The sequence below is a fragment of the Calliphora vicina genome, chromosome 5 (assembly GCF_958450345.1).
Source record: "Calliphora vicina chromosome 5, idCalVici1.1, whole genome shotgun sequence".
In the NCBI taxonomy this organism is placed as follows: Eukaryota; Metazoa; Arthropoda; class Insecta; order Diptera; family Calliphoridae; genus Calliphora; species Calliphora vicina.
The window spans coordinates 111,909,224-111,927,926 of NC_088784.1; the positions used below are offsets into that span (position 1 = coordinate 111,909,224).

Consider the following 18,703-nt stretch of genomic DNA (forward strand, 5'->3'; position numbering starts at 1 on the left):
TATCCAAAAATTTATAAAGAATTTTCCCAACTGAAAATTTTCAGAAACTTAAAAAAAACTTCGAGAAAAATATAAAAAACAAAGGAAACTTAAAATTCTGTGAAATATTAAAAAAATACAGTAAAAATTAATAAAATTTCAAAGAATTTCATTAAAAGGATATTTTTCGGGGAACTCAAATATTCGTTTTGAAGCATAATTTCACAAACTCAAATTGATTTAATGGGTTTATTCTATTAAGGGCTTTAAGAATATTTTTAATAGAGAATCTGAAGGAGCGAAATTTTTTTTTTAAATTTCAATAATTTATTTTGGACCAATCGCCATGAAATTAGGTCATGCGATTTATGTCTATATGAAACTTATTTCTGTTGAATTTTATGTGGATACCAACATTTCTAAAAGAATTATGCTCGTTAAAGTGATTTTCGGAAGAGGGTCTTGACTAATTATGTACCGATCATCATAAAATTACGTGACATGACTTTCGAATATATAAAATTTATTTGGAGCGAAATGTGTGTAGATAAATATATAAATTAACCATTTACGACCGACAAAGTCCAATTTCTGGAGGACATTTGTATGGGGGTAGGTGAAATAATGGACTAATTTAAGCCAGTTTCAATAGGCTTCATCCTAGGGCTAAAACAAATGTATGTACCAAATTTGATCGAACTGCACGCAGAGAAAAAATATAATTGGGCATGGTTACAGCAACCATTTAAATAGTGTTACAAGATTTTTAACTATATTATAGTCACAGTAACCATTTACATGATTGTGGTAACCATAATATGGTTAATTTACGATTGACATGATTGTATCAACCATATATATGGTTACAGTAAACAAATATATGTTTGTGGCAACCATATTTATGATGAATAATTTTATCATAATATGTTGTTCTCAGATTATGATAAGCCTTAAGCCGAGAGCAACATAATCCTTCATCATATGAATGGTTGTCACAAACATATATTTGTTTACTGTAACCATATATATGATTGATACAATCATGAGAATCATAAACTAACCATATTATGGTTACCACAATCATGTAAATGGTTACTGTGACTATAATATAGTTAAAAAACTTGTAACAATATTGAAATGGTTACAGTAACCATGCCCAACAATTTTTTTTCTGCGTGTGCTACCTGTACTTTGCGCACAAGGTTTACTTGGACAGCCTGAGACGATCGGTATATTTTCAGGTGGGTGTTAGACTAATATTTTTGGGCGTTACAAACATCAGCACTAACGCAATACAATGCACTCGCGATAATATGAACTAATTAAAACCAGGCCAGTTGACTTTTGCAAGATTGTTCATATTTGCGAATGGCATATAATTCCCATCTACAGGTGGGGAAGTCCAAAAATTATTAAGCAGTTGAATTAGAATTTAGCCACTACCCAGTTGATTTAGATTTCAACTCTTTGTAGATAGATAAAATATGTTAAAAAAAACAAAAAAAAGATAAAAATATAAACTGCTTAGTTCACTAAGTTCATATTTTAGAGTACCCCTTTGAAAGTAAAAAGTGTTCATATTTTGGGGTGTTCACATTATCCTCTCCACTTCTTAAACATTTATATATGAGAGAGTAGAGGATATTTGAAACATTTATAGAACGACCCTATTGTTTACATAACATTTCCTAGTTTTAGTACCCGTTTTAGGAGTAATAGGATTTTGATTTTGTGCTATGTAGATTACTATTTCTATGCTAACCATTGTAATATTATTTATGTGTACAATGTACATGAACATATCTTTTCATACAAATATTTAAGACACAACATCAAAACGGCGATTAAACTAAACAAGTTTTTAACTACGAATATTTTCTCCTCTTACGAATCACTTGTAATCGCCCGTTGTATTGTATGTGTATGACATAATTACGATTTTATACCTCTTTAAGTTTTGTTTAAACTTTTATGTCTTTGTATTTATTTGAATTGAATTTCAAATCCAAAATAAAAATTCAACACGCCAGCCGCAGCACAGCACAGCACCTCATCTAAAACCGTTTTTGTCTTGTTTGTTGTATCTATTTAGTGCTCGTAAAAACGGCAACTTTAACAAGAAACTAATATTGACTTGTGCTCGTAGTAGGTACTGGTAGATGCATCAAAAAAAAAAAAAGAAAAAAAACTATTTAAAATTATTAAAATAAAATTGTAGGCTTCCGTCAATCACACAGTTACATAAATACTTACACACATTCATACAAATACAAATATGTACATAATTGACAAACTCATTAATTCTGTTGGTCAATACAGACTTGGTTTTTCTTTCGTTCGTTCGTTTATAGTAAAAATATATTGCAACCTGTAATGACAACTTAATAAAAAAAACTATGTAATCATTTTCAAACTGCATAAATATTATGAAAACTTAAAAAAAACAAAGAAAACAAAATTGTTTAATTATTCCTATGCATAAGCATAAAATGCAGCTATGAAGTTTTATTATTATTCACTTTTTTTTTTATCCAAATTGCAAACAATTTGTATATTTTATATGCAGATACTATCGTCGTCATCATACAACAAAAAAAAACATTATGATTACGAAATGTTCATGTTCATTATGATGTTTTGTTTTTCGAAAGGTGTTAATTGTCCGACAACCGGAAATTTAAAGTTTTTTTTGGCCAAAAAAAGGTCAAGAAATTCAAATGAATAAATTTAAAAACACATGTTTATGGATTTATGTTTTGATTGGAAAATGTTTGCAAATTTAGTTGACCATAAATACAAACATGTAGTAAGTACAACTATATATACTTTTTTTAAGCTGGAAAGGAAAATTATGACAAACCATACAATTTTTTCACCCCAAAAACTTGGTAAATTAATTTCTATTGCTTCTAGCTAGTAGGGTGATCGGACCGGTTTTTAATAACCGGTTATAACCGGTTTTTTTTGCTAAGGTCGGTCTCGGTTTTTTTTGAAAAGCTCACATTTCGAATATCGAAGAAACCGGGATTTTCTCCTCGAATAGCCGGTTTTATCTAAAAGTGTGTTTTTATGAGTTTTAGTGTAAAAAAAAAATTAAAACTTCAACTATTTTAGAAGACTTTAGAAAATCTCACAAGTGATCTGGAAAGCCTGAAAACTTACTGAATGCTATGTTTTCTATATGCCCTACAAATACACCAAGTAGAGTATCCAAAACCGAAATCCGGTCAACCGGTTTTTTAATTTTTTTAAACTCAACCGGTTTCGGTTTTTTTAACTTTTCGGTTTTTTGACAACCCGGTTTTTGTAAGACGGTTACGGTTTTAATGAAATATATTTTCTAAAGCTCATTCAAACATATTTATGAAAAACTTTGATACCATTTTTAAAAGTATTGATTTATTTTATAAAAAAAATTGTAGCATTTGACAACATTTCTTAAAAGATATAAAAGAATTCAAAAATGCTAAATTTACATTACATATAAACCGATTAACCGGGATTATTTAAAAAACAATAATCGAAACCGGTTTTTTCAAAAACACACTTTTTCGGTTAAACCGGAAATCGGTTTTTTAAATTTGACGGTTTTTTGGACTCTCTAGCACCAAGTAAAAGATAATTTTCAATGTCTAGTTTTATAAAAACAACAAAAAATGTCGATATACTCGAAAGCATTTAAACTGTGTTTTACTTATTCCTAAGAGATTATTTTACCTTCATAAGGTCTTCAAATTTACTGACGTTAACGAGCTTCGGTCAAATTTGACCCAAATAGAAAATAGATTTTTTTTAAAAAAAACTAACGTAGTTGTTGACATTTAAAATTAAATTAAAGTCATAAAATATCAAAAATATCAATTTTTAGAAAAAATGCAATTTTAATTTCAAAATGGGTAACATTTTACTCGAAGACCTTATGAAGGATAAGAAAAACAGTAGTTCAGCAAGTATGATGAAAAGAGACAGATATATATTAGAGCTACCAGAGATACATATATAGTAGTGCTACCAAAGCTCTGAAAAAATGTAACTTAATTGTACGTAACAAAAGACCTTAAGTCCAAACAAGTTTATAGATATTTTTTTGCAAATTCCCAATAAGCATTTTTACTGGAATTCAAATTGAAAGCAAGTGTAAATCAAGCCTTGAGTTATAGTCAAACAATTGAATTACAGTTGTATTAAACTTTATTTCAATAGCATTCTCCAGTAAAAAGGAAACATAAATTCAAGCCATCTGTTTTTTGTTTGAATAATATTTAATTTTTTAAATATTTTTCAAGTTTAAAACATAATTACATTTGCATTCAAGTCAAATTCCAACAAAATCCTCAAGTGCTTGAATTTTTGGGGATTTGGTGCTTACTGGGATTTGTTTTTCTAAAAACCTAACATAGTTGTTGTCATTTGAAATGAAAAAAATTAGAAAATTTAGAAAAAATTAAATATTAATTTCAAAATTGGTCAAATTTGAACCAAAGTCCTTGTGAAGGATAAAAGAAGTAATCAAAATGGTTTTAATCACTATTATTTTAATAAATAAAACTTTTCTTCTTCTTATTTTTAGGCGTTTAAATATTTTTCCAAAAAACCAATTAACCGTTTATTATAAAAAACCGAAACCGGTTTATATTAAATTGCAATTTTTCGAAGAAACCGAAAACCAGTTTCTAAAAAATGTCGAAGATTTGATCACCCTGCTAGCTAGACTTGCCAGGCTCGAGTTGCCTAAATGGTTGATTTAATAATTACAAATTTTATAAAAATGTATTAATTCCAATACTACACCCAGAGAAAAAATATAGTTGTACATGTTTACGGTAACCATTTCAAAATTTTTACAAGTTTTTTTAAGTATATTATAGTTTCAATAATTATCTAATTATATGATTGCGGTAACCAATTGTAGAAAATTAATATGTATTTATGGCAATCATGTTCATGATAAATCATTATATTGTATCATATGTTGTTCTCAGATTATAATAGCCATAAGTCCAGAACAACATAATGTGGTAAATCCTTCATTATAAAATTGTTGTCACAAACATATACCTATATACTGCAATTATATATGTGATTGTTACAATCATGTGAATCGTAACTTAAACACATTATGGTTACCGGAAACAACCGATTTGATATTGTTTATCAGTGCCTTGGGCTGACATTTTTCTTCTGAATTTTTCCAATTGAAAGAGAAGCGGAGATTTGCCTGTATTCCTTTGCAATCGATTAAAATTAGATGCATGGCATCTGCGACCTCTTGCCATAAAATGTATTTGGGAAGTTTATACTCAGCGCTACCAGCATCCCATAAACCTCGATAAGTTGGATAACTGGATAATAAAAGTCAAGTCAATTGGCTCATAGCTGCAATCTATGATGCAGGTTTAATTGAAATGTTGAAATGTTGCTATCCATTTTATATTTACATAGTAATTTGTTTTTCAATTTTGTTTTTTAATATTATTAATATGAATTTTTTTTGCTTTTAAATGGTCTGACAATGATGCTATTGTCAGAAGCATAAACTTCTCACACCTGTCAATAAAAAGTGTCTGACAATTGTCAGATGTTTGACAATATTATTGTTTTACAATGTACTGACAATGCACTTTCTGACAACGTTGCAACATCATGAAACCAAATTAAATCAGGTATGGGAAAAATTGAAAACGATGACAATGATTATTCGTTACACATATTATACAATAGTTTAAGAAATATTTTCAATTTAAAATTAAAATATCATTATTATCATTGTACAGTGTTGCTTGAATTGGCTCATTTTAAAATGCATAATAAATTTACCACTTTCTGAATTAGCCTGATCCCCATTGTATTATAGAATTCTTATATTTAATTTATTTTGCTCAAAGTTCTCAGACTTTAACACAAACACAAGTAAGTAAATTCACAAAAGTCGCTTTATTAAACAATCAAGACAGCTAATAAACTTTCCCTTTGAATATTGTTGGTCAATAGCCAACAAACGTCTAATTAGAACTCTACGTACTTTTGATTTACGAACAAGAGAACCTCTCATTTTCAAAATTCTGATTTCCTGTCCAAAAGACAAAAAGTCATTCACGTTTGAGTCCAAACAAAGCAACTCATTTAATTTCGGCTGCACAAGCACACCCTAAAACACTGAAAGAGAAAAAACCAATGAGCCAAGCGATTTTGTATTTGACAATGCCAACTGCTGGGCAACATTATGAATATTTACACCAATCCGTACTCCGTAAACTCTATCTCTCTCCCTATGTGTCAGTTGACGGATTTAAGTGCTTTAAAGTCTCGCTGTTTATGAAATGTTTTCAATTAAAATTAATAAATTATACTTAGTAGTAGAACTAAAACGATTGAATGTATTGCAAGCTGAATAACTTTCCTAAAGACATTTAAATAAATAAAGAAAGAAAGTTAATAGAATCGCACTAGAAGAGTAATGTGATGTGAAAATGCAATGAGTGTTACAATAATCGAATTTTTTGCAACTCCCCGAAGGCGTTGGTATGTCTATGAGTTTTGTCTGTTTTTATTGTTTAATTGTAACAACAGTTAAGTTAATTAATTCACCTTTACTTTATTTGTGAAAATAATTAAGTACAATTTCTAATAAAAGTGTGTCATATAGTGATGTGTGTTCAATATTGTTGGCAAGTAAATCTATTTTTGTTGTTAAGAAGTGGCAATTAACAAAATAATATACAAAAATAAGACAAAAAGAAATTCTAACTTTTATTAAAAAAAAAACGGTCTAAAAAAGATACAAAAAGATACTAATTTTGTAAGAATTAATAATGTCTAGAATCTAAATTTGCAAGGGGCTCGTTTTTTTAAGCAACTATCAGATATTAAGAATTATGCCGCCTTTCTGCTTGAATCTTATGTTGATCTTATGTTTAGGATTATGTTTGTTATAATTTCCTAAATGTAGCAAATAATATAAATTTTTTTCTAAATTATATGTTTGCTGAACAGTAAATAGTTTAAGCCAAATTTGTTTTAGTATAAACGCAGTTCTGTTCATACATACGATTTTTATGTTTTGTTAGTGCAATTTTTTAGCTGGTTATATAGCTAAATGCCGGGAGCAAGCATTGTTTTCTTCAAAATTAACATTTAATTTTACATATAAATTATTCTTCTCAAATATTGATAAGCTAGTCGCATTACCAATTGAATACTCATGTAATTAAAATAATACGTTATAGTTTTAAGTTTTCTTATAATATTTAATGTTTGTAAATCTTGAAATATGAAAAAAAGAAGTCTCAATAAAGTTAACTAAAGGTAGGGTCAGACTACGCAAATTATTTGACACAAGATGTTTCATGTGTTAGATCAAAACTACATCAAATAATTCATGGGTTGATTTTGTGTTCACACTGTACACATTTATTTGCCATATTTGTTTAATCAAACTACACCGAAATACTATCAAACACACAAAGGGGAAAATATATTTGACTTGTGGTCACATTTATGGTAATATTTGTTCTAAATAATTATTAAATAAAGCTGCAAAACAACTTTAATTTCTTTCATCAATAAAAAAGACATTTCTAGAAAGTAAAATATTACCAGATTTTGCTTTACATTTGAAAGAATTATGAAATTTCAGTACTTTTATTTAAGCGTCAAATATTTTATGTTTCTAGTTTGAACAGAAAATATTTTTGCACTGCAAACAAGAAAACAGCTGAATTTGGTCAAACAAATTTATTTGCCAATATGAAAACATTCTTGTAATGTGACCAATGTGTGACCACTAAACAGCAAATATTTTCCTGCATTTTGGGTATTTTTTTATTTGATCTTGCAATTCATTTGCAAGATCAAACAGCGTCAAATAACAGCTGTTGCATCATGTGTTATCGCAAAAGTAGTGTTGCTATATCTTAAATTAAAAATCGCTAAATAATGAAAACAAATCGCGAAAAGAACACAAGCTTGAACAATTTAATAATATAATTATTAAATGTTTATTTATTAAATTATATTACTATCAAAATTCATAATTGAAATTGAATGGAAATGTAATCATGTTTTATACTTGCAAAATATTTGAAATATTAAATATTTTTCAAACAAAAAACATATGGCTTGAATTTATGTTTCCTTTTTACTGGAGAATGCTATTGAAATAAAGTGTAATACAACTGTAATTCAATTGCTTGACTATAACTCAAGGCTTGAATTACACTTGCTATCAACTTGAATTCCAGTAAAAATGCTTATTGGTTTTTTAATACATATTATTAATCGAACACGACTTTTTCCAAACTTTTTTCATTCAGAATAAGAACATGTTCACAAATATTGTTAAATTTTATGGAAATGTTTACCTTTTTTACATAATTTTTTAATTAATTCCAATTCAATCGCATTATCTAAAAATTTATAATAAAAATTTTTTTATGATACTAAAATCAGAAAAGTGAAAAATGCTATTAGACATACTCTTCTTCTGTAGTAAAAAAAATTAAACAGATCATACTGTTTAAGAATTATTTTTTAATTACAATCAATTCATACTATTTATGTATGTATGAAAAATGTTCTTTGATTTTAAATTCAATCTGTATAAAATTTCAGTTAATATTCCATATGTACATATGAGCAATTTTAAATTTTGAAAATAGACAAACTCCATGTATAAATAAAAAATAATCAAACATCAGACTATGTTAAACGTATAAAAATATAAATCGCATAAAATTACAAAAATCGCAACATAGACTTCATGTCTTCAATTAGTTTTTCTCCCAGTATGTCATCCTAGGCTGAATGACTTTTATGTGAAGAAGAAGACTTCATTTATTGATGCAATTATTTAGTGAAAATAATTTAAATAACAAATATTCAAGAAATATTGAATATGTATTTATGTTTAAAAAAAAAATAGTGAATTTGTGTCTTTAATTTAGTACGAAAAATATTTAAATAATCTCCTCTTATTTTTCCGCCATGCTGAGCAAATAATTTTCTGTTTTTTTTTATTTGATCAAACAATTATTTTATGAAAGTGTTTGATATAGTGTGACCACACGGCAAATATATTTACTGATTCTTTTTCGCAGCAGTTTGGTCAAACAAAAAGTGAAAAATTAAATTCAATATATGATAACAAAATTCAATAAATCTCTAATAAAATGATTACTTTACAATTCGAAATAAGTGTTTTAACCTTCAAAATATTTGCAAGATCAAATTATATATTTTTTAGGTATTTATGTAGCTAGTGGTCACACTTTGTTCACATTAAGAAAATATTTTGTTTGCCGACAAATAATTTTGTTTGACTAAAATCATCTGTTTTGTTGTTTGCTCTAAATTTTATTTGTGGTCAGATTCAGGCAATGAAATATTTGACGATAAACGTCAAATATTAGCTGTGTGTGACCGTACCTTAACTAACTAGCTCGTTATATTTTCAACAAAGTAAAGCCTACTTTTAGGCTGTAAAAAATAAATGATGCCGTATGTATTACAGAAACCCACTATTGACTTAGTTTACAACAAACACCTTTCATCATTAAGCGAATGTATATTTTGTTTGTCGGTATGAATTGTTACACAGTGGAGCTGATTGGAAATATGGGCAAAAAATAAACTACTGGCTCTAATGAAAAACAATCAGTTCTCCAGGAGTTTTTTCCCTTTTCCCATTTTTCCTATTCAAGTTCAAGGTTAAAAAAAAGGAAAAAACTCCCGGGGAATTTTTATTCATAATTGGGCAGAATGTGTTGCCATTGTTGTGAGTTCAAAAAATTAAAATAACACAATGATACAAAAAATAATGAATTAGAAATACGTGATACTAATTTTCATGTTGGTGTTGTCGAGTACAACAATAATCTGTTTTCAAAATTTTGAGTTACAGTAAAAACTGATTTTTTTGTATCTTAGATGAATATCAACTGATTTTAAGTTTCTCATAGGATTTAGGAAGAAGAAACTGAGGCCTTTCGAATGGTTTATATGATATTTAAGTAACCAGAAAAATCACTTCCTATTTATTTTTTGTCGCACAGTGTAACTTATCGACGACTCATACATTTGAGTGGGTGTTGAAAAGATTTTAGCATACATATATATCGGATACTAATTGCAAATACTTTTCCAACAAAGTATAAGGCAAATTAGAAATTTTGGATCGACAATGGTCCATTTAAAAGAAACACTACATATTTTGAAAAATATCTGAAAAATCTTAAAATAAAAAAATATACAGTGGTTATTAATTCCAAAAAAATCTTAAGAAATTTTTATTTTTTTTTTGAAACTTAGGTTTAATTGTTACAAAAAAAATAAACTGATCTTTTTATTGACACAGTAACTACTTATTTTGTTTTTTATTACTAATTCACAGCGACGAAGTATTAAACCTAGTGTTTCCAAACAACCGATATAATTCAAAACCTCGGTTTCGGTTTAAAAGAATTGAAAACCAATAGGTTTTGGTTATTTTCGGTTTTGGGCAAAATATACTAGCAATCTGACTTGTTTTATTTGTTTATTCACTATTAAACAAGATAAAATATTTAATTTCAATAACAAATCATAGATGCTAGCTAGAACTTGTTCGTTAATTATTTTATGACGTTAAACAAATCGGATAGATATTATAGCTACAAATAGCTAATAAATACTAAAATAAAAAAAAATACACATTAAATTTACTAATTTTGTACTTTCATTAATATAATAATAACAATAATAATGTATATTTTTAGCCCAAAAGCATTCAAATACCTATTTCACAATTTCAAATGTTAATAGCAAAATTAAAAAAAGAATATATATAAAAAACAACAATGACAACAACAAACTCTGGATATTTATATACCCTACCCATTGTGGAAAGGGTATATTGCGTTAGTGCTGATGTTTGTAACGCCCAAATTACTAGGCTTAATACACCTTAAAGTATAGCGATCTCAATCACAATCACTTTCTGAGTCGATCTAACGATGTCTGTCCGTCTGATTGACCATGTAAAACCTTGTGCGCAAAGTACAGTTATAAATTTTAATGATATATTTATAAAATTTGTCACATACTTCTTTTTCGGCCTAAGGACGAGGCCTATTGAAATCGGTCCATTATTTCACCTAGCCCAAGCACAACTATCCCCCGAAATGAAACGTTTTTGTCATAAATGTCTGATTTAGATAGATATCCACACAAATTTCTCCACAAATACAATTTATATTAAAGGAAATCACATTTAAAATTTGTTTGTGGATCAGTCCATAACCCGATAAAAATTCGTTATTTCAAATTTTTAAAATTCTCAAAAACGTTTGGAAAATTGAAAAGGTCAAAATTTTTAGTAGTAGTTTTAAATTTTTATTTAAAAAGCAAACGAAAACATGACAATTGAAATGTATAAGTCTTTTCTACTATAAATATTTCTTAAAGAGTTTATAAATATGTAATTGAATACAAAAATATAAAGCAAACATTTTAATTCATGGAATTAAAAATATTGCTTTTCATGTTCACCATCAAATGATGAAATTTTATAAGTATTTCGTAAAATGGTGCAACATTTTCATATTACAGAAAGTCGTCACTTTCAAGTACGACAAATCGTTACTTTGCTATTTTTGAAACATAAAATCGTCAAATCTGGCAGCTAAGCATAGCTCCCATATAAGGCCTACTTCCGAGAATCACTTAAACGACCAAAAATTTTGGTATCTACATAAAATTTGACAAAAACAAGTTTCATATAGGAATAATTAACAGGGCCGAAATTGAAGATGATCGGTCCATAACTAGCTGTAGCTCCCATATAAGGCCCACTTCCGAAAATCACTTACCCCCATTAACACGAAGCCTGGTTATGCCTTAACTAATAGTTATACTGTCGGTTAAAATTATTTTTGTATGAAAACTGTCAGTATAACTATTAGTTAACTCATAACCAGACTTCGTGTTACTGGGGATTAATCGTATAAATCTCTTAAAAATTTATAAAAATAAGATTTAACAAAAATATGTTTAATATCGGAAATTGTAATTAAATCAATAATATTTCATAATTTCATGAAATAATTTCGTTCATTTATTGATTTAATTACAATTTCAAATGAATGAAATTATGAAATAATTTCATTAATTTAATGGAATAATTTCATTCATTTAATGAAATTATTTTTTTTTTACATTTAATGATTTAATTACAACAATTTCATTAATTTAATGAATTAATTTCATTAATTTAATGAACATATTTCATTAATTTAATGAACATATTTCATATTTAAAATTGAAATTCATATTTCAGTAAATATATGAAATTAAAATTTAATCGTTAAATTAATGCAATTATTTCAAAAATAAATTTCATATATAAAATTGAAGTTCAATCATTAAATTAATGAAATTATTTCATTAATTATTTCATTAAAATTATGGAATTATTTCGTAGAATTTATGAACTTATTTCATAAAATTAATGATTTTTCATCATTGTTCCGATTTAATCGTTCATTAATTAATTCATTGAAATTACGAGTTGTTTCATTAAACTAATTAAATAATTTCATTTAAAATTTTATATTTATTCATTAATTCAATGAATTATTTTAGTCAATGAAAAACATTCATCGATTTCATGAAACATTTTATTGCTATAGGTCAAAATTCATTAGTTCATTAAGGTAAAAATTCATTGAATTCTTTCACTGTATAGAAATCATGGCGATTGGTTCATTGCTCCCATCTAATACCCACTTCCGAAAATTACTCATGAGTAAAAGGAAAAAAGTTTGTAAGGTATTTTAAGGTCGGGCTTGGCCGTCTATACTTTCTTACTTGTTAATTCGTGTATTAAATATTCTTAGAAGAAACATCTGTTTTTAATCTATGCTTTTCGCCAATAACTTTTATGTATTTGTTAGATGAATCATTAGTTATTAAACCGTTATTTGAAGAACTAAATAAAACTAAAACTAGTTAAATTATGTATTTATGTATTTTAAAATTCCATTCATTCTTTTCTACTAAATATTCTAAGGAAAGTTTTTGCATTTTATTTTTTTTTTTTAATTTGGCGCCACAATATGTGTATGCAAAATAAATAAATAAATGTAAATAAAAATGCAAAATACAAAATCATAAAAAACTTACTCTTTTTGCTTTTTATATTGCACATACATATGTATGTATGAAAAGTACAATTACGTACTCACAAAGTTTTTTAAAATCGAAACAAGATTTGTGAAAGAAACGAAAACAGAAGTAAAAAAAAAAGAAAACGTAATTTATTAAAGTGATTTCCCAACTTGTTTTAAGACATTCGTTTCAAGAACAGTCTACATATTTTGAAAACATAATGTGAATGTAGTTTTTGATAAAAATTTAAGTTGAAAGATTGTGAATCACTGGCAAACACACATCAACTAACTATTTATTTATTTATTTATTAGTATTATACATTCAGGTTAGCTGGCTGAGACATCATCACAATTCAACAAACTGAAACTGACAAACAACAGCTTGTACAATGACTCGCAAATTTACAAATAAACAATACAGAAGTAACAGTCTTGCGAGAAAGTCGCGCTTTTCAAAAATATTTTCAAAAGCGCTCAAAACCAAAAATAGTGTAAATTAAATTTAAATTCAGAAAAAATAAAAACACACAAATTCTCTCACGGCACAATAAAAAAATAGTAACACAAAATAGAAAGAAAGAAATGTAAAGAAAACAAGTGAAATAAATAAATAAATATTATTGAAAATGATACTACAAGCATCGCTTATTGGCGGTTGGGAGAAACTCGAACTTTGGGGTCATACTCACTTGGCTTTACTGGGGCTGCTTGTTATGGTTTGCATCTTGGAGGTGATTCTGTTAAAAATGACCACATCGGCTGGCTTATTTACCAGTCCTCATCATTATGATCCTGATTATGATGATTCGGGTGAATATGAAGAAGACATCTACTACGAAGATTTACCAACCAACTATGATCAATGGGCCAGGCGACAAATGCGTTATCGTCATCAACAACAGGAACAGGAACGTCAAATCATACAGCAACAACAAAGTCTATACTATAATTACGATGATGCCACTGAACAAAATAATCATCATTTATTAAACAATTATCACTCAAACTCCACGGAAGTATTTCGCTTTGTCTACTAACTGACTCATATGTTGATTGATTCTCACACTTCATAAGTTTAACTATAAACTACAGTCGTGTAAACTTAAGATTAAACAACCAAATACTTACGCACGTATTAATCGAAACATATTCGTGAATTGAGTGATATTTACACACGTGCACAACGCAGATTTAGTGTAAAAGCAGCACTGTAAACAAAAAATTCTGTAAAATTACATTTCAATATTCTGGACTCATATTATGTGCATTAATTAATTACATTTGCTAACGGTTATTTATTGCTTGGATACGTACTACAATTTTAACTGACTATAGCAGAATAAAAAAAAACTTTATAATTTTGTAATATTATCTAATCGGTGTAAACAATTGACAATCATTAAAATGCAAAATGCGTTTAGCTGAAATGAAAACCTTTCACAACATTCATGTTGTCACCTAAACTATGAAAAGCCGTAACTAAAATACAAACTATGTATATAAAATAATTTAGCACCTCCAGTAAATATTTATAAATGTTTGTCATAAGCTTAGGCTACTTTTGGCAAATATTTGACCAGAAGCGTCACCATTAAATAAATTATAATTTAAATCCTTTTGAGCAAACATTGTTTTGTAAACTACACAGTTTTAAAGGGTGTTTTTTTAAGCCCGATGGAACTTGAAATTTAAAAAATAACACAAAAAAAGTAAATTTTAATAAAAAAATGTTTTTATTCCAACATTTAAAAAATAATTTCGGCATATGGCCGGCCGACTTCCAATTGTTGAAGAAATAAAGTCCGATTATGCCACCTGCGTGTAAACTGCATTTTTCTGGATGTAATGAAGTCTGTAGGGTCTGTTGTGGACTGGTCTCACACCATATGCGACAATTTTGCGATAAAACTGTCGTCTATAAGTTGCGCAAATCGATGACTGATTTTCAAAGTAAATTTGGATAATTTGATAGCGTTGTTCAAGCGTCAATCTGTTCATGATGATTTGCCATAATGATTTGATAATAAATGTCAAAAAGTGAGCGCAGTATGACAGTTAACACTTTCGTAAGTTCCATCGGGCTTAAAAAAAAACACCCTTAATAGTGGTCACGCTTATTTGTTCAACTATTTGCATAATACTAATAACAATAATAAAAGTATGCTTACATAGATAATGAGATAATTTTAGCAAAACAAATCTCCATAAATACTCCTACTCTAAATGTCTACCTACATTTATTATTTAAAACAATTTCCGTACGAAATATTTGAAATCATGAGTGAATACATACTTATCATTCAAATTTAACTACACGTACATAGATACTTCATCTTATATGTCAAGGCACTTTCTGACTGATATTCATACCTTATTATACATATATTTTAATTAGCTATACACATATTTGTTTAGAATATATTTTGTAAAATTTATTATTATGTATTTTAATATTAATATTAATTTTAATGTCTGTAAATTGTTATAGAAATCTTAAGTATATAAGCACTAGTAAATACAAAACAATTTTAGATCTAAATTCATAATTAAGATGAAACCTACACACAAAACAAAAATCTAAATAATTGAAAATGTGATATTTTTTTGTACTCATTAAATCAAAATGTTTACATATTTAAAAGATACAAGTATTTAAGAGAAATAATAAAAAAATTAAAATCTAAATCAAAATAAACTTACATACATAAAAAACAACAACTAGATAGACTTTCATTTTTATTAGTGATTGCTTGTTTTCTTCGAAAACTTCCGCATTTTCCAACTGCATGTTGTAATGAAAGAAAACTCAAAATAAAAACTTGCACAAATACTTATGCACAATAGTATGGATGTATGGATGTATGTTTGTATATCGTAGATACTTACATATTTAGTAAATGCTGGTTTTTCTTCATGCAATGAATTATTACTTCATACGTACATTATTCAAAATGCGAAAAATAAACATCGACTAAAGAAACCAAACAAAAAAAAATATATCAGTTAAAACCGGTCCCATTTCCCTGGCTGCTGTCAATTTAATATGCTGATGTCATAAGTACAACTATTGTACAAATGTGGGAAAAGCATAGATCAGTGGTAGGGAAAGAGTAATGATATATTATTAGTTTTTAATTCCATTTGTAATTTCTACCGCACATCCTTTGGACATTTCCATTTTTATTATTTTAAATTAAATTCGCGATTATATTCACGATTAAATTGTTGGTAAATATCAAGAAAATGTACAAGTAAGATATATTCGGTTGTGCCGAATCTTATATAACCTTCACCAAATTATACATTAAAAAAATTTTAAATATTAAAAAAAAAGTTTAAAAAAAGTTTAATTTAAAATTGTTATTTTAATTTATTAGTGTAAAAATTGTATGCAAATTTTTATTTTTCAATTTAATTTTTTTTTTTAAATTTATTAGTAAAATAAATTTTATGACAAAAAAATGTTTTTTGGTGGAAAAAAATTCAGATTAAAAAATATTTTTCCCGATTTTGGCCCATTGTAAGTGGCGTTATGTACGTTGCAAAGGTCTTTGAAATATCTATAATTATATATTCATATTGTCTATATCAATGACTTAGTAATCCAGATATAGATCAAAAATAGGTCAGAAGTTGAGGTGGTCCTGGTTTTTTCCATACACGCAGAGAAAAAATATAATTGGGCATGGTTACTGTAACCATTTAAACAGTGTTACAAGTTTTTTAACAATATTATAGTCACAGTAACCATTTACATGATTGTGGTAACCATAATATGGTTAATTTATGATTCACATGATTGTATCAACCATATTTATGATGAATAATTTTATCATAATATGTTGTTCTCAGATTATGATAAGCTTTAAGCCGAGAGCAACATAATATGATAAGTCCTTCATCATATGAATGGTTGTCACAAACATATATTTGTTTACTGTAACCATATATATGATTGATACAATCATGAGAATCATAAACTAACCATATTATGGTTACCACAATCATGTAAATGGTTACTGTGACTATAATATAGTTAAAAAATTAGTAACAATATTGAAATGGTTACAGTAACCATGCCCAACTATATTTTTTCTCTGCGTGTATATCTAAGCCATTTGTCTATAGCGTATTGATGTATTAATTATGTATGTATGTTATTTGGGGGCCACTGAAAGTTGATTTCACAGATGGACCGTGCGGCCGACGACCCAGAATATATCGAGGGCCTATATTCAAAACCATATATCTTGAAAAACACAACTTTTCAGGAGAGCCAAAAACTGTCGCGTATTAGACACCTACTGAGTCTCACATATAATAGGTTTTTGTGGACTTTATGATAGATAGAGGGTTTTGCTTTTCGAAAATATTCAATGTGTATGTATGACATGATCAGATAGAGGGTTTTGCACTTTAATAAAAAGATAGCGTCTAATAATACAATATTAAACAAAAAATGGTAGAAAAAATGTTTTTATTTTGCTTTTGCAAAATTTTTTTGAAGTTTGATTGAAGAAATTATTTCAAAAAATATTTTAAAATATTTTTTTTGAGGGTTTTGAATATAGTCCCTCGATATATAGATTGTGAGGTCGCAAATGAAAAATGTAGAAATTATTTACAAACGAAATGACAAACTATTAAAAATAGTAGTATGTACTTTCCGTTACTTAAAAAAAGTATTTATTTGTTTAGTCAATTTAACAGTTTTTAGTTTCATAGGATACGAATAAGATACAATACCTAATTTTTTTTTTAATTTTTCCAAAAATTTAAATCCTGAAGAAAATTCGAAATTAAATGAAATAAAAATGGAAATGTCCAAATGACTCTAAAAAGTATCTGTTTACTGAATATGAGACATAATGTGAATTTGTTTTTCTGTGATATACGGTGGAACGCATGATATAAAATCTTTTGTCGCTTGAAATCAACTTTATTCTTATTTATTTTTTTATATTATTTTATTTTTTCTCTTTAGTTTGTAAAATATCAGAATATAAGATCATTATTATATGGTTTAACGATTAAACAATCAATTTTTAAACATAAGATTATAAAATAATCGTATATACATAAGATATACGAATCCTAGTACATATTAGATTAAGTTTGTATAAGTAGCTTGGCAAATAGATTCATACGAAGTATGTATTTCTCAGAAATTCGTCTAAATTCATCATTTTCACCCAACAAACACAAATCAATCGTTTAAAATAGAGGGGGGTAATAATATTGATTTTGTCATTACGTATGTAACACATTGAAATATTGGATCTACACGCAGAGAAAAAATATAATTGGGCATGGTTACTGTAACCATTTATATAGTGTTACAAGATTTTTTACTATATTATAGTCACACTAACCATTTACATGATTGTGGTAACCATAATATGGTTAATTTACGATTCACATGATTGTAGCAACCATATATATGGTTACAGTAAACAAATATATGTTTGTGAGCAAATTCGACAAAATTTTCGTATTTGGGACGATACTAATCCACATGAGAACCAAGAAAGTCCAATGTATCACGAAAAAGTCACAGTTTGGTGTGGATATTGGACTGGATA

At 27.4% G+C, this 18,703-nt stretch overlaps 2 protein-coding genes across 6 annotated transcripts in view; both read left to right on the forward strand.

Annotated features, from left to right (window-relative positions):
• The window catches only part of M7BP (Myosin-7a binding protein), an 89,399-nt gene that overhangs the window by 21,482 nt on the left and 49,214 nt on the right, over positions 1-18,703 (forward strand). The gene's annotated exons all lie outside the window — the stretch shown is intronic.
• LOC135961134 (uncharacterized) lies at positions 13,462-15,839 on the forward strand. Its single transcript, XM_065512631.1, has one exon. It carries the CDS (start codon positions 13,748-13,750, stop codon positions 14,156-14,158), a length of 411 nt encoding a protein of 136 aa, XP_065368703.1. The 5' UTR covers positions 13,462-13,747; the 3' UTR covers positions 14,159-15,839.

Coding starts and splice junctions, on each gene's coding strand:
- LOC135961134 (XM_065512631.1), top strand. CDS start 13,748: ATGATACTACAAGCATCGCTTATTGGCGGTTGGGAGAAACTCGAACTT.